Source organism: Squalius cephalus, assembly GCF_949319135.1.
Source record: "Squalius cephalus genome assembly, chromosome: 24".
Classification (NCBI taxonomy): domain Eukaryota; kingdom Metazoa; phylum Chordata; class Actinopteri; order Cypriniformes; family Leuciscidae; genus Squalius; species Squalius cephalus.
Window position 1 is genome coordinate 23897140 of NC_137145.1, and position 27407 is coordinate 23924546.

Sequence of the window (27407 nt, forward strand, 5' to 3'; positions counted from 1 at the left end):
TTAAAAAATATATATTTATACATCATAATTATATTTATTGTAGTAAATTGAATATATGCTGTTAAAAAAAAAAAACACGATTCTGTCAAGACGAGGGGATTATTTCACTTTCCATTTTCAGGAGGAAATGTTTAATTGGCATGAAAATCACAATGGTCATATAAATGTGCTTTTATTTTGTGCCAAGTAAAATTCTTTGTTTTTTTTGGGGTGAAATATGACTCGGAGATTTCTATGTGAGATTAATTTGTTATATATATAAAAACATCTTCATACATATATATGGTAGCTTTGAGGATGGAGACATGCAGGCTTGAAAATTAATTTTGTTTCCCTGCTCTACTTCCATCTGTCCTTGGGACTTCAATGATCCCCAAGGATTAATCTTTCAAGGATTATCAATGCTTGCATGAGCATGCTTTTCAGATTTAATTACATTCTAGTTGTCTGCATTCCTATAGACGTCACAATGGCCACCCTTTATTAAGTCAACAAGTTTTTGTAATTGTAAGTCACATACAATGCCAAGCTGTTGTAATGAGGATGTCAGCTCTGAATTCATTTTAACAGGTTAACCTCTGTAAATTGGCTTTAAGTCATGAAATAGCCCTGCCAATATGGCAGTTAACCTCATAGGAGCTCTTTTTCCAATCTGCCCAGCTCAGAGTGCTTCCAGAGGAAACCAGTTGATATAAATCGGCTTTTCTTGATTGACACTAAATGCCTATACAAGATTGTAAAAAGTACTGATGATGAGCTTGTGCTTGGCCAGATGTTAAAACCTTCAACTGATTATTTGAAGCAGTGTTTGTCTACACTGGATTATTTGTCTTAGCATTGCCTTTAGCCCATATAAAAATATATTGACACTTTTTTTCTCACTATTACTTATGGCACAGTAAAAATCTAATGTTTTAAACAGTTGATATGACAAATAAATTGGTGTTCCAAGAAAAGTGTTTATTAAACTCCATTATAACCTGTAAGAGCTGTCGAAATGCAGTGATTCAGCATTAAAAAATCTTAAAAGGGCTGTTTATGTATAGTACAAAAGATGTTCAATATAAATGTATACCAGCAGCACAAACAACATGGTTTCTATACAGTTAGGAAGTTGTTTGAAGACAGTTACTTGGGTGTTCTGGTTGTTTTGAATTTTTTGTTGTCCATGAGTTAAAAATCAATCCGTGAAGTAGGTCAGTGCATCGCACCCTAAAAACAATCTGTGAATGTCTTTGCAGCCCTTTTCACAAACCTCACTTTCCCGCGATTCTTTACAGTGGAGGTGTATTCATAGGCTTTCAGCTTTGCATAGTAGTCAGAGAATTTATTAAACAGGATGGAGATTGGCATGCCGTTGAGAATTATTCCAAACGAGATGCACGCAAATGCAAAAATCCTGCCCAGAGCGGTCTCTGGAAACATGTCGCCATAGCCCACAGTGGAGATGCTCACCTGTGGAATAAATGGACGAGGAATACTTCAGTGTGCAGTAAAATGACAAATGATCTTTTTAGATTTAAAAAAATCAGTCACGAATTCTCAAAACGCCAGAAATGTCATTAGAGTTAAATAGAACTAGAGTTAAGAAGAGCAGTTGTAAATTATGCAGAGTGAGGAAGCAACACATTGATGTCAGGCAAAGTAGTTCCACTTGGGCTTAACACAACTGAGAGGAAGCATTTAATAGCAGAAAGACACCAGTAAGTCTTGCTCTCTCAGTACTCTACACAAAAAGGTACTATGACATTACCATGTTTTTTGGACGTGTACCATGGATATACCATCATAATGTTAGTAGTATTTTGGTGCACTATGTACATCCCATTGTATATGGATAATGTCAGGACCATGATATATGAAAGTATCTTTTCATTATCACCTAATCCCATCCCTTTACCATGGTACAACCACAGTACTTTTTATACCAGGCATAAACCTGAAAAAACAGGTACTTACAGCTGCCCACCACCATGCATGTGGAATGCTGGTGAAGTTTGTGTGATGCACATCATGCTCTACGGTATAAACCATGGCAGAGAAGGTGAAAATTCCCATCGCAATGAAGAGGAAAAGACAGCCCACTTGTTGGTAACATTGCCGGAGCGTGAAGCCGAAGGCTCGAAGTCCAGTAGAGTGACGTGCCAGTTTTAGGATACGAAATATTCTCATGAGTCGCATGATGCGGAGAACTTGCCCCACTTTACCAACCCGTCCTACAGTCTCAATATCGCTACCATGTCTCCCATAGTCGTCACTCTCGAAACTCTCTAAGAGCATCTGAAGATATAATGGAAGGATTGCAATCAGGTCCACAGCATTCAGCACGCTCTTTGTAAAGTGTGTGAGGTCAGGTGTGGACACAAGCCGGAGAATATATTCCATGGTAAAAAATGCAATGCAGAGCATCTCCACATACTCACAGTAGGTCTTCCCACTCAGGTGGCTGGTGGTCATCTTCTGCATTTCCTCTACCGTATTGAGAGTCATAGCCACAAGTGATACCAGCACGAAGAAACTGGATGCTACTGCCATGAGCTTGGCTGTGACCGATGAGAAGGGCTTCTCCATCAAGTTCCAAATGAGGAAACGTGTATGACCAAAAGCCATATCCTGAAACAGGTCCTCATGTTCCTCAGTTTCCACCTCTGCCTCAAGTTCTCTTTGCACCTTCAGCTGTTCGTTGAGTTCATCTTGCCGTTCCTCGAATGAAATGCGGCAGCAGCGATGGGTGTTCTTGATACGAACGCCCCAGTAGTTGATCTCCTCCAAGAAATTGCGTGGGCACAATTCATCTTTAATCCAGAGAACTCCAGTCCTATAGAAGTTGAATATGCTGTGGAAGATGTCTGGATCCCTGTCAAAGAAAAACTCATTATTCTGGACAATGTAATCATCACAGAGGTCAAGTTTCCTGTTGTGGTCCGTATACGTTGCAAGACGGCCAATTCTTGTTTTGGGATATTTTGCTGCTACCCTGTAAGAGATCTGGTAGACCTTCCCTCCTACATTGATGTTGAGCATGTAGTTCTTAGTCGGAGAGGACAGTTTACTAGGGGTGGACATCAGTCTCTCCTCTTCGTCGTCTTCATACTCTGCGTAGATGTCATAAATATCCTTACTTAATTCCTGCATCGAATTCCATGGTTTCACCCAGTTTTGCTGGCCGAAAGGAAGCTCGGAGTCCTCTGGATCCTTGGGAGCAGGGGCTGTGACCCCAAGTTTATAGTTGGGGAAAAGGCTTTGCCTCCTGCCTTTAAGCTTGATCATGGTGCCAGCGTCCTCTCAGCTTGGCAGATGCACAGGTTACTGGAGGTGTAGAGGCATTAGATTGCTCTAATACCTCTGTGCTGCTTCCCGCAGTTGCTCAGGGGTCTGACTCAGACTAATGTTGCTGACAGAGAGGATATGAGTGCTTAAAGGTTTAAATACTATGATCCTCTTCCAGACTTTCTCTACCAACCGTGATGTCTTTCGTTTGCCGTACATTTACCAATCTCCAACCGAATATGAGGATATTGTAGCTTGTAAACTATAGCAGTAGAGGTGATCTTTTGACATACCCTGCACCAGGCAGAGCTCTGGAATATGGATGAGAATCATTTTGCAAGGGATGGATATCAGACCACATTCTAACCATCTCCTTCTTCGGAATCATTGAGAAGTGTTCACATCTGACTGAACATCCCAAAAACTTAAAGTAACCACAAAATCAAAATGCCAATATTTCATTAAAACAATAAGAATAGTCAGTGTTTATTATAAATGATTTATCTGTGCACATCATTTTTTTTAATTCCTGAAATAACTTTTTAATAACTTCCCCTCCCTCTAGCAGAGACTTCTCTTCTCTGGTGACGTGTTTACCGGCACGATGGCGGGACAACATGTCACTCACATGAGATCGCAGCAATAGCAAACTACAATCCAATGATACAATCAATTCCAGATGATCCAAATCCAACAGCTTTCGTGTTCGAGAAGCTGTTTCACTCAGAACTACGGTGAACGTGATTTCACCAAGTACAACATGTTCCTGGATCAACATCTTTGTTGATCCTGGAAGAACGTTCCAATCAACCAATCAGATTTCAGGGACAAGTTTACAATTTGTGTCAAGTTTAGGCTTACAACCAGGGTTTGGTGCTTCTGCATCAGTGTTATTCACCTATCATTTCCCTCTGATTTTTAGGGATAACTACTGGGTAAGGTTAGGTTTAGGGGTAGGGATAGGGTTAGGACTATATTTTTGGACAGGAATGTTGTTCCAGGATCAACAAAATATGTTGACCCAGGAACATGTCTTGCTTGGCAAAATCATGGTGACCCAGAACTACTATGAACCTGATTTCACCAAGTGCATCATGTTCCTGGCTCAACATCTTTGTTCATCCCGGAACAACATTCCAATCAACCAATCAGATTTGTGGGATAAGGTTTGAGTTTGTCAAGTTTAGGCTGACAGCCAGGATTAGGTACATCTTCATCAGTGTTGTTCCCCCATCATTTCTCTCTAATTTTAGGGATGATATATGGGTCGGGTTAGAACTATGTGTTCGGACAGGAATGTTCCAGGATCACAGGCAAAATAAGTGACCCAGAAATGTGACACAATAGGAGAAAGACTATTGCAACTTCCCTTTCATACAGTCTTTAACGTCATCAAGCCTTCACAAGAACATGACATGATTTAACAATTTATCTTCTCTCACTTCCCACCAAAAGACAGCAAGCTAATTTTAGTGCTGGTATGACAAAATAAAAAGCAAATATACACAAGTCAAGCACACACTGTATTATTTTTTACAATTATTGTTTGTCACACTGTATAAAATTATCCCAGTGAGATCTTGGCTAAAGCCCAAGTGCAACATCAACTTATTTTGTGTCAGACTCCACAATACACATCACAGCCAACACTCTGGTCCCAACAACCGGACACTTCTTTGGAGCTTAATGTTTATCACAGAGGCAGTTAATTACTGTAGTGAAAATAACATTAAGCATTTAAAGACTACAGAGTGCCTTAGATGAGAAATCTTTTACAAACGTGAAATAGCTCTCAGACAGCAAAATTGTAATGTGAACCCAGCTGTAATTGAGGTTATATCTACACATTTCATTATGCTTGTGCTGCCACTGCAAATATAAAGTTATAAATATCAGTTAGCATCATCTTTAATTTAATGAGTTCACCAGTAATTGTCACACTGATGGTAATTATGTGATGAGTGCATATAAATGCTATCATTCTGCATTATTATATAACATTATGTGCAGCAACCACAATTTGAGTCTGGATCAGATCCTGGCCTGTCTAACCTAATCTAGTCTCAAAGGTGCCTATAAAACTATTAAAAAAAATTATATAATTCTATGCAATTAAACATTCAATCACAAGGTTAATTTTCAATTTTTGACCAATAAAGAAACTTACTTTAAACCTTCATTTTATTTTACGTTTGCAAATGTTTCCTTTTCACAATACAGAGCATTTTGTTCCCCTGTACACTGCTATAAAAGGTCACAGGAACAGCACACAAACATACAAAATAGTTTAACAAACTTCATTTTTTTTTAAATACATTTTCCTCTACCCCAGTACAGTGCCCAACCATAGCAAAATTGTCTCAGTCAAATGTATACAATCTTATTTACAGAGGAACATTTGATCAAAGTGCTTGAAGAATCCTGATGATGTTTTCCAGAGAGGGATATATACAATGTTTTACAAATGTTGTAACAGCACTTTTCCCTATAAGCTTTTTTAACCCAGAAAGACACAAGAAGCTTCATAATAATGTGTCTCTGGGAAATAATGTTCATTTGGAAAACAGAAAGAAAGAAACTTACATCTTAAAGACATGGCCATCTAAAATATGCATTTTCATTTAAATATTTCAGGCATCCACACACACTACTGGCCATCTATTCTTGATTCTGGTTCTCCAGCTATGCCGTCATCCTTGGAAGTGGGAAAGTAAGGCTGTTGAATCATTTTGGGAGCGTTATGGTGTGAGTGAAGGTAAAAACCCAAACCCTCGGAATTCCTTGATGCTTTGAACACACAAGCGTGAGCAGGATGCAAATACTTTCTGGTACCACAAATGACATCCTCTTATTGGGTGGGAAAAAAACTTGGAAATGCACTTCAGAAGGCAGGTGGTTGTGAAACCGTTGAAACGGCAGCAGTTGCCATTGGTGCCAAGTGGCTAGTAAATAAACTGGAGCATTGTAGGGGTTTCGGGTTATGACAAGTCATCTTCTGTGTTTACCACTGAAATCTGCAGGAAAAGGACAAGAAAATTACGGGGCTGAAGTTTTAGACGCATTATAGCTTGTTAGGAAAACTTTTAGAAAAATTAAACTGATTTCTGGCATAAAATGTAAAAGGAGCAATATTCCACAAACACAACCACAGGCCCTGTTTACACCTGGTATTAAGATTTTGTGTTTTGGTCGATCGGATCACAAGTGGAACAGTCACAAAAGACGCCTACTCTCCGCCTACTGACCTAATGATGTGAAGCGGCTAGCAAGAAGAGATTTAAACTTTGTCAGCTGAAGACCCAAGTTTGGTTTGAAGATGAAAAACATACCAAGCACAATGTTCCCTCACCATTCCTGATTTCTAACACACACTCACAGCGTTCAGCTGGTCTTGAGCTGTCAGAGCAGAAATTAAATCTGATGCTCTCCGTATGTTTTTCCATCGTCTCCGGCCGTGTTCATATGTAAATTGCACAAGCTTTTTTCGTCCATTAGATCGAAAGATCTGAAAAAGCCCATACATTTACCCCATAGACCCTGCCCTCGAAGAAATCAGGACAGAAGTGGTTGAAAGTGGACAAGAGAGACAGATTAAAACATGAGGTGTAAAAGGATATGCGTCTCCTTGTGATCAACCAAAGCGTATCTTAATACCAGGGGTAAAAAGGGCCACAGAACTAATAGCCACTGTTTCCATTGTTAGCATTATGGCATAGCAGAGAAACATGTGCTTGTAACAATGAGGTAGATGAGAAAATCTATGGTTTCATTAATTTCAAACCGCAGATAATGATTATGCATTACTCACAGCAGGATATGTGTGGCCTACAGAAGCACTGTGTCTCGTAATATCGATATTGAGGTCTTCCTCTGTGGTCTTGAGATATACTGGATTATCGAAGTTCATGCTCTTCTTATTTTTGATCTGCCAGTTGCGCCACATTAAGTAACCCCCCGCAGCAGCCATGGCCAATAACACTGCAGGCAAAGAACAATGAATTTAATAACTAACAATTCATCTGTAAGAACAGACTATCCTGACAAAATGTAGTTTTATTTCCTGTGTGACATTTGCCCAAACTTTGTTTCAATATTAAACGGCTCATAGGCTTTATTACAAGCTAAATGGCTGTAGTTACGTCATAGCCATGAAACATGATTTGCTACTTGCTAGTTGGTTGAAGGTGGTATCAGGAATGACTCGTTCATTCTACAGAGCATTTGACTGATCAAAAACCGGCATAGTGCAAAACTTTTGGTCCATTTTCCCTGGAAGAGGAAGTATGGATTTCAAAAGGATTCATCTGGTAAAGATTAGTCAACTTACATTAACACATACAGTAGAGGACTTCAAAGCTAACATACATGGAATAAAAGCCTCAATTTGAATTCACCAACAAACACAGATGTATAAAATCATAAATATTACAATTGCATACAGCACATCATTACAAGAGCAGAAACAATGTACTTACACACAGGTAGAATAGCCCAGGCAGCAGCGGATCCTTTGGCTGATGAATTTACTTCATGTATGGAGGTGCTTATGTTTCCTTCTAAAAATAATGTAAAAAAAAGTAGTAGAAAAGGTCAAATCTAAAGACTATAAAACAAACTATATCAAGAGTCCGCAAAGCAATATAATAATGGAAACGGCATAAATGAAGTTTGGATTTGAGGGAAAATAAACAAGCTGTAACAAAAAGGATGAATGGGAGGCACGGGGTGGGGGGGTGGGGGGGGGGGTTCTATTCTAAATGCAGTGTTAAAGACTATGGCTACAGTTTTATTTTCAGATTAAGATTCAAGAAGATGGGAGGCAACTAGTCTTACCAGTATGAACTGGTTCAGAGGCAACCTTAGATATTACAGATGCTGTAAAAAAAATTATAAGTATAATAACTGGAGGCTCCTTTTCCATATAACATTTTTCACAAGTATTTTCTTAATCAAAGTGCATGCTTCTAATAATCCAACCACAGTCAATGTTATCCACCTTATTTTTAACATGGCGCAGCCATTTGTAAATGTCTGGCTCTGGTGTCACCCACTTCCTTGTTATGCTGCTTGATATTGCAAACTGGTATTTCTTATATTATTGTAATGTATTGTCAATTGTAAACACTATTTTGTAGCACAAATAGTTTTACCATTTACTGTACTTTGTCATTCTTCTAGTTCTTTAATTATAGCAGCTAATGAATCAAAAGTCTTGCATATTCACAGAAACAAAAAGGAAGTTTCACATAGCAAAATAAGGTAGATAGGCTAAATGTAAAACAATCTGTAAACTTTAAGTATGGCATTTGTTAATCTAGAGATTAAAGGGACACTTCACCCATTTGCATTAAGCTTTGTATCGTTAGAAACCCAGTCATATTTTTGAGTGGTCGTGCATTATTCCATCATTTTCCCCTGAGATGGGAGAAATGCGCATTTCAGTGTTGCAGTTCCTGCTTATAATGATGTAAAAATCGTCATTTTGTGTCATTCTAAGCAGGAAGTCCCATATCTTTGTAGAGGGGTTGAGACTACAAACACTCGTTCCTAATTTTCCCAGGGGGTGGGACCCACACACGCTACAGACCTATTACAGATCAGTGGGTAGGACTTCACTTGCAAAAACTAAAAGCAATATCCACCATCTTGTTTGGAAGCTAAGCTAACAGGCGCTGTGGAGCCAGATGTGAAGTTACGACAATGGCGGAAGGTGGATTTCGATTTTCAATGGAAGAAGAGGATTTCGAAAGTCTGATGCTCGAATCAGATGTTCGTGGCTCCCTTTACGAGCTGCAATATAGCGAAGAGCAGCTGAGGCTGATGGAGGAACAGGAGGCGGCTGCTGTGGCCGAGGCAGAAGACCAGCCTGTCGCGGATACGGACTGAACATCCCAATACCATGCAATAATTCACCATTTCGAAAGAAATACAAACGAGGAGTAATTCACTAATGAGTTTGCCAACTAACTAGAAATTTTGTGTGAAATGAATTCCAAGCTCTGGGCGTAGCTAGCCTTGTAGATGGAAGAGTGATTTCGGTGTTCTGGATTAGTGGGAGTGGCTTGTGGAGCTGTGCAATGTGGTGCATTGTGGGAGTTGTTGTCTTCCATACAAATGCGCCCTAAAGTTACTTTCTGTCTTTCCTCAGTCAAGGCGGCACCAAATTCGAAATTTATGTAACATTTCAACTACATACATGACTCACTTTCAATAAAGATTAATGTTCCCACGGGTGAAATGCTCCTTTAAGGGGAACAAAATCAGCAGATCTTAGTTGCGATCAGTAGAAATTCAAGAAAATTTACAAATATTTGAATATCCCACATCAATCTGTGCTTATGTTAGGAGGGACTAGCATTAGATACAGTTCCCAAAATCACAAAGCAGAGCTTTTATTAACAGGTCAGTCATCAGACCAATCAGTCCACCTCAATGCAAGCTTGAAGGAAATGTTAACGTGCCACTTCTACTGACTTCAATTGTGAAGCCAACTATCATTATTGCAGGAAGCAAATCAAAGGCATTGATCTCCATGCATGTGCAGTTCTCCTAGTAACTGCTTTACCTTTAGGATGAGTGGGGTGAGGGGTCAGCCTCCCTCCATCTCGAGGGGCAGCAGTAGGTGCCTCTGTCATAAGAGAGCATTACAGAGCCGTAGCAATAAAACGGCTAATTCTTAGCTTTATGGTAACTTGCAATTGTTTTTAGCACTGCAGTCAGAACGGGCCAAAGATGACCACCAAAGAAGGATCATGAATGACAAAAATATGGATGGTACACATTCAAAAATGTAACCGAATGCAAATGCTTGATCAGCAATACACTGACTTATGTTACGAAATGAAAGTTACGTGCCTGGTCTGCAGCGCAGGCCATCCGAGGAGAGTGTTTGGCCTTGCGGACACACACAGGTATATTTAGGGGAATGTTTGTTAATTTGTGGAGCTGGCAGGCACATGAAGGAACAGCCTCCATTCTCCATCTTCTCGTTACACCAGTTGGTCCCTGTTTTGAGAAGACAACAAAACCTGGTTACTACCAACATCTCCCCAGACTCTGGAAAGAACAGAAGCCTCGAAGACTTTGAGTTCTGATATGATTTTGAAAACAATGGAGACGTTTGTGAGTCACAGAATCAGCAAAACATTAAAGAAAACGCTAGATAAATTCAGGACACACCAGACAGCTGAATTAGCTCATGGTACACAATGATGTCCTGTGGTTCATTGAGGTTGCTGGCCAGCACAGTTACATCAGATCCTGTGAACTTGTTTGCGCCGTAGATGGCCTCATTCTCACCGTCTGTCCAGAAAACTCGATCCTGCGATGGGAAAAACAGTGAGGATAAGAGAGAAAACAAACTTGGTTTGTTAAAATCAAATAAAAACAACAAATGCTCACGCACTGCTATAGCACAATTTGATACTTCTATTGATCCATTTTATGCCGGGTTCAGATTACACGATATCAGCCAAATTTTGGCATGATCCGTTTGACGTAGGGTGTCATGGTGATTCATAAAAGACAATGGGCATCGGGACTCAAGAATTGATCGTTTTTATCTCGTATAGTGTGTCATAGTGAACGACAACTCTGCTGCATCTGCGGCGCTTCATGACGTCACCACAGAAAGACTAACATGTTTCTTTTTTTCCGGTCATCCACAACAGGTTCCGTCACATCTGTGACTTTACGGAAGATCTTTTGTGCTCCTATTGGTCAGATAGCTTTCAAAAATGGCAAAACAAAAGAGAGACAATGGTATTGGTGCTGCTAGGTAGAATTATGCAATGGAAGAAAGGTTCATAGAGCTAGAGTAATGGCAACAATACTCCTGCCTTTATGATGTTTCCTCGAGGGACGAACACGACAGAGTTAAACAAGGTAAACTCTGGTGAACGTTAGTGAAGGCTCTTTAGCAACCCGGTGAGTACTGGAATCAGTATTAGGCTAGTCCAACCTTTGTTTACGCTCTTGTGAAGTCAGTCGCTAGTTCGGCCTTCTCGATGACATCACGCACGTTGTTAAAGACGGCAAGTGATGATTGGTCGGGAAGCAATGTGTAGTCTGACATGTTTCTTGTCTATGACACAAGAATTCAGGATGAACCCAGCATTAGTTGTCAGTTGTAATTGATCTAGTTGGTGTACCTCAAAAACAGTAAGGGCAAAAGGGTGGGCCAGGTATTCTGACGACTGCAGAACCTTCCGACGGTTGTCTCCATTCAAGTCTACACTACAGAGCATGTGCAGCTTGGAATCCACCCAGTAGAGTCTTCCCTTGATCAAATCTACAAGACAAGAGGCATGATCAGGGGATAATTCTGTCTGGTTGACAGTTGGTCAAACAATAATCAAGTCAAAAGAGCCCAACTCCCATTCAACTGGAGCCCTTCAGAGTTTTGCTCCAACCCTAATTAAACAGACCTGAACCAGCTAGGCAAGGCCTTCAGAATTACTTGAAATCGAATTCTGGCATGTGAAAGGCAGGTATGTTGGAGCAGAGTCACATCTAAAGTCTGCAGGACTGTGGCCCAACACTGAGATTTACCAGAGGTGCCAAACTCTGCTCCTGGAGGGCCACCGTCCTGTAGTTTAATTCCAATCTTCCTCCATCAAAAACCTGTAGTTTTCAAGTAATCCTGAAGCACGTTATTAGCTGGATCAGTTGTGTTTGATTAAAGTTGAAGCTAAACTCTGCAGGACTGTGGTCCTCTAGTTTGGCGGAAATTGTCCAAATGTCCAAACTGAAGTCCAAATGCTTCCACAAACTCCTAACTCATGTCTTACTTCACTCCTGGTGGGCCACAGTGCTGCAGAGTTTAGTTTCAACTCTGAAATTTGCTAGAGAACTACAGGCTGGTGTGTTGGATCAAACTAAACTCTGCAGGCCCTTTCAAAAGCCAAGTTTGACACCCCTGCCCTAAACTGGCAAATACCACTAGTTTCTGGGAAAGCAGAATACCCTTGAAGCCAACCTTGCTCTTCGAGAGCTAGAATCCTGCAGAGTTTAGCTCCAGCCCTAATCAAACACGCATGAACCAGCTAATCAAGGTGTTCAGGACTGCTAGAAAATAACGGGTCGGTGTGTTGGAGCAGGGTTGGAGCTGAAGTCTTCAGGTAGCCTTCAAGGAGCAGGTTTGGCTGCCCCTGCCTTACTGGTTCAACTATTGTAGTTGGTTCAAAAATAAAGTAGGTGAAACATCACAAAACTTCACACACCAAGAGTGATTCCATTGGGCCACTGAATGTCTGTATCAACTAGGACCTGTCTGTCAATCCCGTTCATACCAGACTTCTCAATCTTAGCTGGCTCGCCCCAGTCTGACCAATACAGGAATCTGTAATTGAAGGACACTTATGCAATTAATTGAAATTTATACTAGATCAAAACAGATGATCACCTTTAAAAGGTTTTAACTGAGCAAATTTGAAAACTTTTAGAGAGCAGTGGAAATGTTTTGATAATAGCCATTCCAATCAATTTACCCTGAAAGAGGATCCACAGCAATAGAGGCTGGTTCTTTTAGGCCACTGTTAAAGAGCACCTTCCTCTTGGTCCCATTGAAGTTGGCAACAGCAATACTCTTACTGCCCAGGTCTGACCAGTAGATGTTTTTGTAAATCCAATCCACTGCAATCCCAACAGGAATCTGAACATTGTCAATCACCTTCGTATGGCTTGCTTCCTGCTTATCCAATACTGTGCTGTGAAAAAAATAAAAATAATAATAATTCACCAAATCATCAGGCAAATATGGGTTTGTAAGCCATCTAAATATCTAAGTCGTAAGAGAAACACATTTCTAATATTTATGCATGAATACCTATTCAAATAGTAGTTACCATATGACTTTAAAGTGAGGAAGAGGCAACAGAGAGCCAGCGGTTACCTAAAAATTGCCTTCTGCCCCAGGTCAGCCCAGAATATCGTCTGCTGAGCGAAGTCAGCATCAAGGGCAACTGTGTTCCGCAGCTGCTCCACAATCTGAGTATATTCACGGCGCTCCAGGCCTAGTTTGCGGATATCTCTTCGATTGGTGAAAATCAGACAGGGCTCTTTACCTGAAAATGCAAAAAGAGGAGTACCATAAATGCAGGAATTCAAAGTTATCAGGGTGTCTGCAGTTCAGTAGAAAGTATTAAAATATCTTAAATTTACCTTTCCCAAATTTAAGGTCATTAAAAGACTTAAAAGCCACATGGAAATATCTGCGGGTCTTAAATTAGGTCTTTAGAAAGACGGAGAAATCCTGTTAAAACAGTTCCACGTTGCTGTGCTCATTGTGCCATTTGAGCCACCTTAAACTGTCATCCATCTGCACTCTTCTGTTGTCCATCCATCCATCCATCCATCCATTCGTGCACAGACTATATACCTTTGTTTTGTAATTAAATTCTTTAAAATTTGTATTATCTTAAACCAAGCATATACCTCAGTTTGACACTTTCAAACTATTAGTGGTGCATTTACCCTGGATCAGAGTGGGTGTTTTATTATTGTTAATTCCAATGGGAACCAAGCAATGTGGCTTGTGGGATTGACAGTGGATCTATTGAGAGCATCGACAAGGTCAGAAATGCACACCTTTATGCAAATGTCAAATACCAGACAATATTTGTGAAAAGTAGTGACGCAGTTGTGAGCAGGAGTTTCTTTTAAACTTTGTGTATATCATGTTCACATATTGGATGCTTAACAGTTGTTATACATGTGAATATTCATTGTGACTAGGCTGGCTGGATTTTAAAGTTTAAAAAGTTATTAAACTCACACCTTATCTTTACTTTTGGAATTCAGAAACAAAGCTTGCATCTTGTTATTGTGTGTATATAAATGATGATTATATAGGCTGGGTAATTTTTTTTACCCAAAGCAGAGATATTCTAGCATTGAGCGGAGCATATAGCATATAAACACACCATGAATGCACTATATGTTGGAATTACTGAAAATAAATTCCACTGCCACCATTGGTGTGCATACAGTTTTCAATAACTCAAGTCTGTCATCAATTATTCCTTACTTGTTTGAATGTGAAACCCAATGTTTAAAACAAATCACCATTTGTTTAATTCAGCCAAGCTACAAAACCGAGGGTGGAACCTCAAATGAAGCACAGAACTTGACAAGCGCTTACCTACAGCCTTGCACACTCCAGTGGTGGGGTCCATCTGATAGCCATTGTGACATTCACATTTGTAGCCTCCTTTAAGATTTATACAAATTTGACTACATATACCAGGGTTGAGGCACTCATTGACATCTGTGGAGAAACAATCATAGTCTCAGTTCCTGTTGAGTAGCACAGTCACAAAGATCCATTTTTAAGGAACCATAATAAATCAATACTAAATTCATTTTTGGACTACATTTGAACAGTATGTGTGGCTATTCATACCACCGCAGGTCTTGCGATCGATGAGCTGGAGTCCTGGCGTGCAGTCGCACTCGTAGCCAATCGTCAGGTCGCGGCAGATGTGCGAGCAGCCTCCGTTATTGAGCAGGCATTCGTTCATATCTGAAACAAAATGTGGATTGCTGCGTTACACACTTGGAATATCAATGCGGCACATTCACAGGAGACGCATGGATGCAACATGCTGACATTTGCAAGGATCAATAATCCAGAGGGGTTCCACATGATGAATGTCCCCAAGGTGGAACTATGTCCTTGAATCAGGTTTGAAAACATGAAGTGTGCTACTCTATATTGACTCCATGCTGGACAAATGTGCCATAACACTCAGTGTTTTATAGCTTTGATGAATGATGTTTTGAGCCCATGTCAACTAGTCGTGGATTACAACATAAGCTGTGCTTGTTCTATATGGAAAGAAAACTGTAAAAATTCCTGTCCTCTGTCCACAAACTGTGTATTTGTGCATGGTATCCTATAAAAGCCAAAAAAGAGAAGAAAAAATAGAGAACAGAAACTATTTTAGCAAGCATTGTGATGAATGGTGTGAAAAAAATAAATAAAAATGTTTTGGACCAACAAATGCAATCAACCCTGACATAGAAAGTGATATACAACAAGACAATGGCTGCATTCCAGTCCAAAATTGTCTTGCCCTTCACTCGCTAACTTCCCTCCGTCTCCTTTTTCCCTTTAAAGGAGAACTCCGGTCAATTTTAACATTGAGCTCATTTTTTTGTAAATTTGGAGTGCTGTCAATATAGAGAACATAAATCGGTGTTGCCTACACCGTGTTATCCTCTTTTTAAAATTTGCACCCTGTTGACCTCAATGGGGCAAGTTTTAAACCTGCTTTTAGCCTCTTAACATCCTTAATGTGTCATTACAAGTGCACAGCTAATGTGAGTGATTCCTTCAGAGTGAACACGGGTGAATCTGACTGCAGTAGATGTGCAAGATATGAATAAAAATGATGTAAAAATGATTACCTATAGTAATCGATTGTCGAGTTCACGTGCGTGATCATAGGTAACTAAACCTATGCGTGTGAACTCGACAATCGACTACTTTGGACTTCGACCGAAAACAGGATGTAAATACAGGTATGTGCGCTGGCTGAAATAACATCATTTTTATTCCTATCTTTCACATCTACTGCAGTCAGATTCACCCACGTTCACTCTGAAGGAATCACTCACATGACCTGTGCACTTGTAATGACACATCAAGGATGTTAAGAGGCTAAAAGCAGGTTTAAAACTTGCCCCATTGAAGTCAACAGGGTGCAAATTTTAAAAAGAGGATAACATGGTGTAGGCCACAACGATTTTTGTCGTTGTTCTCTGTATTGACAGCACTCCAAATTTACAAAAAAATGAGCTCAATGTTAAAATTGACCAGAGTTCTCCTTTAAGAATTTGTTTAATGCAGCATCCAAATGTATATAGGTGTATTTGGGTCGTTTTAAATTAAAAAATATATATAATTAATATATCATAGAGTTGTTTGTTGTGGTGGTGATTAGACGAGATTTGTGGTGACGTCACAATCGGACTGCATTGTGGGACATATTGGTGCCTGAAGTGTACATATGAAGTAGACTCGCTCCCTCGGTCAAAATCGAGGGAACGAGGGTCTGTCCATATAAACTTCCCACGTTCACTTCACGAAGTGGAACGCACTTCAAAATGGCGGCAGGGATTCCCCGAGGGGAAGTGCTTAGGGAAGTTCGCAAGTGCGTGTCTAAAAGTGGCCCGGAACGCAGCCAATATCAGGTCTTAAGGTCTTGTATATTAAGATACAATAGCTGAAGTTCTGCTCACTTCCTCTGTAAAGGCCTTTTTTTCAACTTGATTCACACAGAATGTGCATCAAAAGTCGAAAATGGATCAAAATAAAATCGGATTTCACTTTTAAAGGTTCACCCAAAAAGATATTTTGAAGAATGTTGGTAACCAAACAATTCTGATGACCACTGCCTTGTATGATTAAATTATAACAAATCTCATTTTTTGGTGTTTTAAGCACTGAGATCTGGATTATTTTGACTAGATTCACATTGTGATCCATTTCAAGGTCTTTTAGCGATGACCGTTTAGTCACTGTTTTTCAGAACTAAACTGATCCTGCAACAGACACATCAAGAGTGGGGCAGAATTCCTGTCTAGCATCCCTTTTATCCGTCCCCACGGTCCATTCACACCCCAAACATCTGGAACAGTTTAAGCATTTAGGTCAACATGTACAGCTTGAAACAATTTTCTCATGCTAACTTTTAGACTCAACAATGCTGTCTAACAGACTACTGTTGCTGTGTGAACTAATTATACAGCTGGTTCTCCCTCCTGATGCACCCATGATGCTTCAGTCTGTATTTAACCAAGTCAGCACACTACTTGAGCTTCAGCAAGAGTCAATGAGGTTCATTCTCGTGTTACGCAGCACGTTTGAGCTTCAGCAAGAACCAATGAGGTTCTTTCTTGTTACGTAGCACGTTTGAGCTTCAGCAAGAACCAATGAGGTTCATTCTCGTGTTACGCAGCACGTTTGAGCTTCAGCAAGAACCAATGAGGTTCTTTCTTGTTACGTAGCACGTTTGAGCTTCAGCAAGAACCAATGAGGTTCATTCTCGTGTTACGCAGCACGTTTGAGCTTCAGCGAGAACCAATGAGGTTCATTCTCGTGTTATGCAGCACGTTTGAGCTTCAGCGAGAACCAATGATGTTCATTCTCGTGTTACGCAGCACGTTTGAGCTTCAGCAAGAACCAATGAGGTTCATTCTCGTGTTACGCAGCACATTTGAGCTTCAGCAAGAACCAATGAGGTTCATTCTCGTGTTACGCAGCACGTTTGAGCTTCAGCAAGAACCAATGAGGTTCTTTCTTGTTACGTAGCACGTTTGAGCTTCAGCAAGAACCAATGAGGTTCATTCTCGTGTTACGCAGCACGTTTGAGCTTCAGCAAGAACCAATGAGGTTCTTTCTTGTTACGTAGCACGTTTGAGCTTCAGCAAGAACCAATGAGGTTCATTCTCGTGTTACGCAGCACGTTTGAGCTTCAGCGAGAACCAATGAGGTTCATTCTCGTGTTATGCAGCACGTTTGAGCTTCAGCGAGAACCAATGATGTTCATTCTCGTGTTACGCAGCACGTTTGAGCTTCAGCAAGAACCAATGAGGTTCATTCTCGTGTTACGCAGCACATTTGAGCTTCAGCAAGAACCAATGAGGTTCATTCTCGTGTTACGCAGCACGTTTGAGCTTCAGCAAGAACCAATGAGGTTCATTCTCGTGTTACGCAGCATGTTTGAGCTTCAGCAAGAACCAATGAGGTTCATTCTCGTGTTACGCAGCACGTTTGAGCTTCAGCAAGAACCAATGAGGTTCATTCTCGTGTTACGCAGCACGTTTGAGCTTCAGCAAGAACCAATGAGGTTCATTCTCGTGTTACGCAGCACGTTTGAGCTTCAGCGAGAACCAATGATGTTCATTCTCGTGTTACGCAGCACGTTTGAGCTTCAGCAAGAACCAATGAGGTTCATTCTCGTGTTACGCATCACGTTTGAGCTTCAGCAAGAACCAATGAGGTTCATTCCCGTGTTACGCATCCCGTTTGAGCTTCAGCAAGAACCAATGAGGTTCATTCTCGTGTTACGCAGGACGTTTGAGCTTCAGCAAGAACCAATGAGGTTCATTCTCGTGTTACGCAGCACGTTTGAGCTTCAGCAAGAACCAATGAGGTTCATTCTCGTGTTACGCAGCACGTTTGAGCTTCAGCAAGAACCAATGAGGTTCATTCTCGTGTTACGCAGAACGTTTGAGCTTCAGCAAGAACCAATGAGGTTCATTCTCGTGTTACGCAGCACGTTTGAGCTTCAGCAAGAACCAATGAGGTTCATTCTCGTGTTACGCAGAACGTTTGAGCTTCAGCAAGAACCAATGAGGTTCATTCCCGTGTTACGCATCCCGTTTGAGCTTCAGCAAGAACCAATGAGGTTCATTCTCGTGTTACGCAGGACGTTTGAGCTTCAGCAAGAACCAATGAGGTTCATTCTCGTGTTACGCAGCACGTTTGAGCTTCAGCAAGAACCAATGAGGTTCATTCTCGTGTTACGCAGCACGTTTGAGCTTCAGCAAGAACCAATGAGGTTCATTCTCGTGTTACGCAGAACGTTTGAGCTTCAGCGAGAACCAATGAGGTTCATTCTCGTGTTACGCAGCACGTTTGAGCTTCAGCAAGAACCAATGAGGTTCATTCTCGTGTTACGCAGCACGTTTGAGCTTCAGCGAGAACCAATGAGGTTCATTCTCGTGTTACGCAGCACGTTTGAGCTTCAGCAAGAACCAATGAGGTTCATTCTCGTGTTACGCAGGACGTTTGAGCTTCAGCAAGAACCAATGAGGTTCATTCTCGTGTTACGCAGCACGTTTGAGCTTCAGCGAGAACCAATGAGGTTCATTCTCGTGTTACGCAGCACGTTTGAGCTTCAGCGAGAACCAATGAGGTTCATTCTCGTGTTACGCAGCACGTTTGAGCTTCAGCAAGAACCAATGAGGTTCATTCTCGTGTTACGCAGGACGTTTGAGCTTCAGCGAGAACCAATGAGGTTCATTCTCGTGTTACGCAGCACGTTTGAGCTTCAGCAAGAACCAATGAGGTTCATTCTCGTGTTACGCAGCATGTTTGAGCTTCAGCAAGAACCAATGAGGTTCATTCTCGTGTTACGCAGCATGTTTGAGCTTCAGCGAGAACCAATGATGTTCATTCTCGTGTTACGCAGCATGTTTGAGCTTCAGCAAGAACCAATGATGTTCATTCTCGTGTTACGCAGCATGTTTGAGCTTCAGCAAGAACCAATGAGGTTCATTCTCGTGTTACGCAGCATGTTTGAGCTTCAGCGAGAACCAATGAGGTTCATTCTCGTGTTACGCAGCACGTTTGAGCTTCAGCAAGAACCAATGAGGTTCATTCTCGTGTTACGCAGCATGTTTGAGCTTCAGCAAGAACCAGTGAGGTTCATTCTCGTGTTACGCAGGACGTTTGAGCTTCAGCAAGAACCAATGAGGTTCATTCTTGTGTTACGCAGCATGTTTGAGCTTCAGCAAGAACCAATGAGGTTCATTCTCGTGTTACGCTGGACGTTTGAGCTTCAGCAAGAACCAATGAGGTTCATTCTCTTGTTACGCAGGACGTTTGAGCTTCAGCAAGAACCAATGAGGTTCATTCTCGTGTTACGCAGGACGTTTGAGCTTCAGCAAGAACCAATGAGGTTCATTCTCGTGTTACGCAGCATGTTTGAGCTTCAGCAAGAACCAATGAGGTTCATTCTCGTGTTACGCAGCACGTTTGAGCTTCAGCAAGAACCAATGAGGTTCATTCTCGTGTTACGCAGCATGTTTGAGCTTCAGCAAGAACCAATTAGGTTCATTCTCGTGTTACGCAGCATGTTTGAGCTTCAGCAAGAACCAATGAGGTTCATTCTCGTGTTACGCAGCATGTTTGAGCTTCAGCAAGAACCAATGAGGTTCATTCTCGTGTTACGCAGCACGTTTGAGCTTCAGCAAGAACCAATGAGGTTCATTCTCGTGTTACGCAGCACGTTTGAGCTTCAGCAAGAACCAATGAGGTTCGTTCTCGAGTTACGCAGCACGTTTGAGCTTCAGCAAGAACCAATGAGGTTCATTCTTGTGTTACGCAGCACGTTTGAGCTTCAGCAAGGACCAATGAGGTTCATTCTCGTGTTACGCAGCACGTTTGAGCTTCAGCAAGAACCAATGAGGTTCATTCTCGTGTTACGCAGCAAGTTTGAGCTTCAGCAAGAACCAATGAGGTTCATTCTTGTGTTACGCAGCACGTTTGAGCTTCAGCAAGGACCAATGAGGTTCATTCTCGTGTTACGCAGCACGTTTGAGCTTCAGCAAGAACCAATGAGGTTCATTCTCGTGTTACGCAGCACGTTTGAGCTTCAGCAAGAACCAATGAGGTTCATTCTTGTGTTACGCAGCACGTTTGAGCTTCAGCAAGAACCAATGAGGTTCATTCTCGTGTTACGCAGCACGTTTGAGCTTCAGCAAGAACCAATGAGGTTCATTCTTGTGTTACGCAGCACGTTTGAGCTTCAGCAAGAACCAATGAGGTTTGTTCTCATGCGTCAAGCAGATTCGGTTGCGCTTCTGTTTGTGTTCGCTGATCAATGTTTATATGTGACTAAAAGCCTAAATTAAGTCTGTTCATCATATAAAGCGATCAAGTCTCATCAGAAAATGTGGACAATACCGCTCAATTCATATGGATTAGTTTTAAGATCTCTTTATGAGCTTTTTGAAGTATCAAAATGTCAGTTGTGTAGCTGTCAGTGGAGGGACCGAAATCTCTCAGATTTCATCAAAAATATCTTTTGTGTTCTGAAGATGAATGAAAGTCTTATGGGTTTGGAACGACATGAGGGTGAGTAATTAATCAGTTTTGGGTGAACTAACCCTTTAATTGTGTTTATTTTCATAGTGAATTGTGATTGTTGTTTTTTTCTTTTTTGTTTCCATTAGAACTCTACACTGCAAAGACAGTGTAACTTTACAAAACTGATGATGCAATTCAGTTAATAACTAAGCTTTTTGTAGCCTATTTATACTAGTCACAAATGTTAGACTTCATAATTTATAGTTAATTCTAATGTTGGGAAATAATGCATCAAAAAACAAACTTTAAAAACTAATATGTAATTATGTAATACACTTAGGTGACAAATTACATTTAATCTGACACACCCACAAGATATTTAATTCAAAGCTTTGTGTGCACTAGTGATAGACCTTCTCTGACAATATTTAGATGTCTATAGAAAACAGTGATGTCAGAAAGCCAAGTGGTCTTTTGTAAGGAGAAGAACAGCAAAACACTTGTACGTACTGCACTCTTTGATGGGTTCATCACTCCAGTCAGGACAGTCACGGACCTTATTACACACTTTACTCATCTCAATGCACTCTCCACTCCGACACTTGAACTGGTCAGGACCGCTACACTGAGTTACTGAGCAAACAGACAACGAGAACATCAGTTTCAGTCCTTGAAATAAATCAAGCACAAAAATATAGGATGTGAACCAGTCAAACATGTAAAATGAGAGCAGCAGTTGTCAATTGGTGGGTTGTGGCCCAATATAGGATAGCAATTCTGTTAAAAATGCAAATGATAATAATATTCATGCATGGATAAAATAGGCTTAATTAAAATAAATGGATTACTTAGTCAATTGGTCAAATATTAATTAAATATTTGGTCCAGTGTTTGTTACATGTTTTATGCTGGTGGATAAATTATAAAACACTGCCATTATATACAACTGTCTACTTTCATATTCAGCCAATGTCGAAATCTTTCATATTACTGGGCTGTTAATGGTAATATTGAAAACTTTCTTGGGTTTTTAAGGATATTTGTTACTTTTCCAGGTGTAGCATTCTGAGGAAATGTTTTTCAGCTCAACGGACTCACAGTTTTTGCAGTTGACTTCATCCGTGCCGTCTGCACAATCTCTGAGCCCGTTACACTGTCGGCTGCCATGGATACAGGTGCCGTCATCGCACTTAAACTGGTCGGGCCTGCAGGTACGGGCCGCTGCAAATGAAGCAAACACAGACCTGTTAGTTAACCAGAAGCTGGAACATGCAGAAAACAAAAGGTCATGTTTCCATGACAAGAACAGGAACGCGCAATAAACTCCAGCCATACATTCCAAAACAAAACAACCCCAACAAAGAACTTACAGCAGTTTTTCTCGTCGCTGCCATCCTTGCAGTCCGGGTCCCCGTCACAGCGCCACTTTCTGTGAATGCATTCCCCCGAGCCGCACTGCATCTCACTGGGCGAACACTTTGCTGGCGGCGTTGGGTGTCGACCGCAGCGCTCCGGCGACTCGTCCGATTGGTCCTGGCAGTCCACGTCGTCGTCGCACAGCCAGCTTCGGGGAATGCAGGTGTTGTTCCCACAGGGGACTTCACTGGGGCCGCAGGAGGCAGGAGCGCAGTCCTGTTCGTCGCTGCCATCCCCGCAGTCATCCTCACCGTTACAGACGAAATTACGAGACACGCAGCGGCCACTGGCACAGGTGAACTCCAGAGGGGCGCAAGTAATGTTGCCTAATAACACCACACAGGAGAATGTGTGTGATGCAGCTGTCAAAAGGGCTCGCCAAATGCTTCAGGGTTTCAGAATAGTCTTGTGGACACTAATAATGGCAAATCATTTCATGGAGATCTGAAGTTTTCTAGAAAATATAGCTTTAATAGTGCTAAATTTCCCTCAACAACCGTCAGCTTGTCTTACTGTCTGCATCAGTGTTGTAATTGGGAACTAAAACTATTACTTCTCTGGTTCATTTCTTTCGTTCAGTTCCTAGAGGTCAGACGTCCGCAAGTAAAATCATGAACACACTGGAGAGCTGCTTTATAGTAGAAAATGAGGTTGTAATTCTATTTGAAATGTTTTTTTCATGTTTAATACTTAAAAGCTGCTTGATTTATTGCGATCTATTGTATAAAGTGCTATATAAATAAACGTGACGTGATTTATATTTTTGTTATTGAAATAAGTAAATCTGGGACTTGTAAAAAAATTACTATAATAGTATATATAATAAATAAAAATTAAACACTGGTCTGCTTTTATTCAGTCAAAGAGCACTTACCAAAAGTAGTATTATAGGATGGAAATGAATGAATAAACAAACAAACAAATAAATAAAATAAATAATACAAAAATATATAAATAATAATACAAAATAAATGCAAAATAAATCATACAAAATAAACAAAAACAAATAAATACAAAATAAATAAACAAATATATTAATTGTTAATATATATTTGACATGCTTGGTCTTGACATAAAAATTATGGGAAATGTTTGCAACTATAGTAAAATCCCTCACTTCCAGATATTTGTCTCACTGCAAATCTGATCAGAGTTTAAAGACCCCCTGTGGTGAAAATAAAGTTTATAATGTTGTTTATATGGTGTTTTTAATACGCTTTAAGACACACCATGTGCTAATTCATCTCAAAAACACAGTTTGAAATCGCTGGCGTTTCTGACGACACAAACATTTGAAGGAGCAAAACCTTTCATCAAAGTTATACATGAATTTTGAGCACTACCCGTTTTAGGACAACTTTGATTAACTTTTTTGATCCACTTCAAATGTTGACTACTGTACCTTGTAACCAATCAGGTCAACGTGTGATCATCAACGAGTGGATCTCTGAGCTGGTGTGAGTGAGTGGAGGCGGGGCTCATTTGCATATTCATAGAACCGGCTATACTAAACGAGGCACGGGTGTAGAGTTACATTCAAGCTATTTTAAGGCATGAAGATTTTTTTTTTCAAGGAAAAAACATTTAAATATGTAATTTTGGTGATCAAAGATGAGTTTTAAGGGCTAAAACTGTCAACAGGGGGACCTTAAAGAAACTTTAAGACGACTCTATTACTCAGGACAAAAGCACAGATGTATTTGATTGGGACTGCATTACAAATCAGTCTGTAAAACACAAATGTACCTATCCAAGCCTAATTCAAACAGGGCTTAAAAGAAAAAAACTGAGATAATTCCTTAATTCCTCAGAGTTTACTTTGGCTCTTGATGACTCGTTTCCAATTATTGGCTTTATATGCAAAGCAGCAGGAGATGAGGCAAGCAAACCGGGAACTGAAACTGATTGTAAGAGGCGTCGTTGTGTCTAGTGACTCACCACAATTAATCTCGTCCTCTCCGTTGTCGCAGTCTTTCTCACCGTCACACTTCCAGAAGACGGGAATGCACTGCGTGGAGCCGACGCCACAACTGAACTCGTTCACTCGACAGGTTCTCGTGTCTGGGAGGAAAAGCCAGTCAGGACCATATGACAACTCACCTTAAACATTCAATTTTACAACTCTACAGACAATTTGGTGACCCATACTTAGGCCAGTAACATGGCTGCTTTCCACAGAAGACACTTTCACATAATTGGTGAAACTGTGCAAAATAATCTATTCTAAGTGCTTGCCAGGCTTAGCATAAACAAACTTTGTTGTACAACACGTAACATGGGTATATATGCCTTCACAAAGAAACAACCTTTAGACTGATGTGAACAATTAGGTTGAAACATTTATCCCTTTGGCAACCCTCCAATGGTTAAGAGAGGTTGGCGGCTCATAAACACGACAGGAAACTTAATATCAAAAGGAAGGAGGGTGCTGTTGCGTAATCCATGAAACCTTTGATATTTTACACTATAAGGCTGAACTGTACAAACATAACCTTCATTTAAACGACCTGCTGCACGAGAAAGCAAAAACCAAACGGAAATATTGAACATGAGATCTAGTATCTAGTTTATAGCCACCCATGTGCAAAAGTTCATGAACACACACACACATTGTTGGTCCCTTTCCATTTTCTGCTGACTAACTTTCCAACAGCTGGTCAAACAAGACTTGATATAGAGCAGCCACGCATAACTGCACGTACACGGTACTTCTGCACTCGACTGTATAGCTACACCAGGTTATTAAAGCAATAGATCATTTTTTTAAGCCTCTGTCGTAATAAGAGCTTGAACTTCAAACTAATCACATCATTCTACGCATCAGAACAAAGACATGCTGAGAAGATATCCATGTGCTTTAGTAATGGACGTCATGTAAACTCTTAAACTAACACACAGGGGTGTATCTAAAACATATACTCCACAGTTGAGATAAGACTCTCACACTCAGGTTAAAAATAAACAGGTAATTGTATGGTCTAGCTTTCAAGGTTACCCTCTCAGACAGGGTTCATGCAGTGAACACAAAGTCACAGCGAAGAAGGTGAATCAATATGTGTTAAAGGTGGAATTTGACTTTAGACTTACGGCACATTTCGATGCTCTCGTCCGAGCCGTCCTCACAGTCCGGTTCACCATCGCACTGCCACCTCTTGGGAACGCACTGTCCACTGCGACAGACGAAGTCCACCTCGGCACAGGTCTTCCTCACTGAAACATCAAGAAAACACAGCCGTTACAAAACCTACTTTTTAGTAGAATCCGCTTCAAAGGGAGGGAAGAACAAGCCATGCACAAACATGTCAATTCAAGAGTGCTTGAAATACTTGCTAATGACCCCTAGCTATCCAAGCAAAGATTTAGAAACGCTGTATGTATAAGAGTTGCAAATTTTAGACTTTTGGCACAGTTTGATCACAATAATGCAATGTGGAATCATTTCAGGAATAATTTAGGCCACATTTTCATTGATTTGTTAACCATTTGAAGTTGAACACCACTTTGTCTTGCCAAATTACAAAATATTTTGGCTAGAGGCCAGGCTCGGCTCCAGATTTAAGATGAAAGGTGGGCCAGGTGATAATACCAGGGGATACTAAAGTGTGTAGGAGTTATACACTTCACTAATAGTTGCTTTGTCTATCGCTATGTAATTCAGAACATCCGTCAACCTCAAAGGTAGAGAATGAGGCTAAGGTTATTATCATGACAGCCAAAAAAAAAAAGAATGGAAAAGAAAAGAAAGATATCTGGAGCTGAACTGAATATCGCAACAACTGCTGTGATTGGTTGTAATGTGGTGTGGGGCCAGGGTGGGCCGAGCTCCTGATTGGATCCCACCATAAATGAATTTACGCTTTTAAAAAAGACGCCACAGAGTGACATCATAACTTGGAAACTTCGCCTGCTCAACGTCTAGCGTGACCACGGCATAATTCTGCTCACATCTATTATAATGAAAAGCAATAACCTCTGGTGAGCTCTCATAGCCTCCACATTTTTGCTCAATTCAGCACTGGATATTGATTGAAAAGAAAGCCCTTCAACCCTAGAGTGGCACTTTAAGATGGGGGCTCTTCGAATCCGCCGACATGAAGTAAAGAGCAGCTCTCTCTCCGTCTCAGACACATTCACAGTCTCTTCATGTCTCCTCTCGGCACAAGTGCTCCTCCGAGCAGGAGGCCTCCTGCCCACAGAATGGCAATAGGAGACGGAGCTGAGCAAACTGACAGGACACACATTCTCAACACAGGGCCGAGTGTTTGCCGCCACTGCTGGGATACAGTCAACCATGCGGCGTGTGCTGATTCATGAGATGGAGGCAAAGCCCCCGCTCTTTGCTTTTAGCTTTATTTTTTTACTCCAGTTGGTGTAAAATCATGTCACATTAGATGTTCACGTGTTTTCCAGAGATAGTAAGGCCAAGTAAAGCTTGTGGTGCAACCTTTACCCACACAGTATCAACAAGAAACCACCTAATATTAAGCTAAAAGAATCTGTCATGTAGGCTACTATATATATACACAACCGGTTTGGAATAAAACGTTTTGAATTAAGATTTCTTAAATGCTTTTGAAAGCATTTTGCTTTTTTTTTTTTGGATCAAAAATCAATCCGATTAAAACCGTAAAAATGTTTAATATTACCATGATTTAAAATAACTGCCTTTTATTTTAAAATAATTTATTTCCTGAGTCTTTGGTGTCACATAATCCTTCAGAAACCATTATAATATGCTGGTTTGATGCTCAAAAAACATTTATTATTATTATCAATGTTGAAAACAAGCGCTGATTCAAGTTTTTGTGCAAAACATGATGGATTACCATTCAAACGATTTAAAAAAAGAATGAAATTAATAATTTAATGCATTGTTACTGAATAAAAGTGACTAAAAATAACA

The 27407-nt window shown here is 40.6% G+C and overlaps 2 protein-coding genes across 5 annotated transcripts in view; both read right to left on the reverse strand.

Moving 5' to 3' along the window:
* Positions 1 to 25: 25 nt before the first annotated feature.
* kcnv2a (potassium channel, subfamily V, member 2a) lies at positions 26 to 3347 on the reverse strand. The gene is made up of 2 exons (XM_079861729.1): positions 1960 to 3347; positions 26 to 1455 (listed from the first exon to the last, which is right to left on the reverse strand). The coding sequence occupies exons 1-2, from the start codon at positions 3268 to 3270 to the stop codon at positions 1213 to 1215; spliced, it is 1554 nt and encodes a 517-aa protein (XP_079717855.1). The 5' UTR covers positions 3271 to 3347; the 3' UTR covers positions 26 to 1212.
* A 2088-nt stretch (positions 3348 to 5435) lies between these two features.
* The window catches only part of vldlr (very low density lipoprotein receptor), a 28337-nt gene continuing 6365 nt past the window's right edge, over positions 5436 to 27407 (reverse strand). Inside the window, exons 3-20 of one of the 4 annotated variants that reach the window (XM_079860626.1) lie at positions 25592 to 25714; positions 24443 to 24565; positions 22459 to 22830; positions 22187 to 22309; positions 21599 to 21721; positions 14672 to 14791; positions 14411 to 14536; positions 13163 to 13334; positions 12759 to 12977; positions 12492 to 12610; positions 11421 to 11560; positions 10450 to 10591; positions 10126 to 10275; positions 9836 to 9898; positions 8104 to 8145; positions 7746 to 7826; positions 7079 to 7248; positions 5436 to 6284 (exon numbers count right to left, since the gene is read on the reverse strand). In XM_079860626.1, coding sequence (XP_079716752.1) covers positions 6249 to 6284; positions 7079 to 7248; positions 7746 to 7826; positions 8104 to 8145; positions 9836 to 9898; positions 10126 to 10275; positions 10450 to 10591; positions 11421 to 11560; positions 12492 to 12610; positions 12759 to 12977; positions 13163 to 13334; positions 14411 to 14536; positions 14672 to 14791; positions 21599 to 21721; positions 22187 to 22309; positions 22459 to 22830; positions 24443 to 24565; positions 25592 to 25714 — 2444 coding nt within the window. In that variant the 3' untranslated portion in view covers positions 5436 to 6248. The remainder of the gene's footprint in view (positions 6285 to 7078; positions 7249 to 7745; positions 7827 to 8103; positions 8146 to 9835; positions 9899 to 10125; positions 10276 to 10449; positions 10592 to 11420; positions 11561 to 12491; positions 12611 to 12758; positions 12978 to 13162; positions 13335 to 14410; positions 14537 to 14671; positions 14792 to 21598; positions 21722 to 22186; positions 22310 to 22458; positions 22831 to 24442; positions 24566 to 25591; positions 25715 to 27407) is intronic. The other 3 variants (XM_079860628.1, XM_079860627.1, XM_079860629.1) reach the window with 3 other exon arrangements.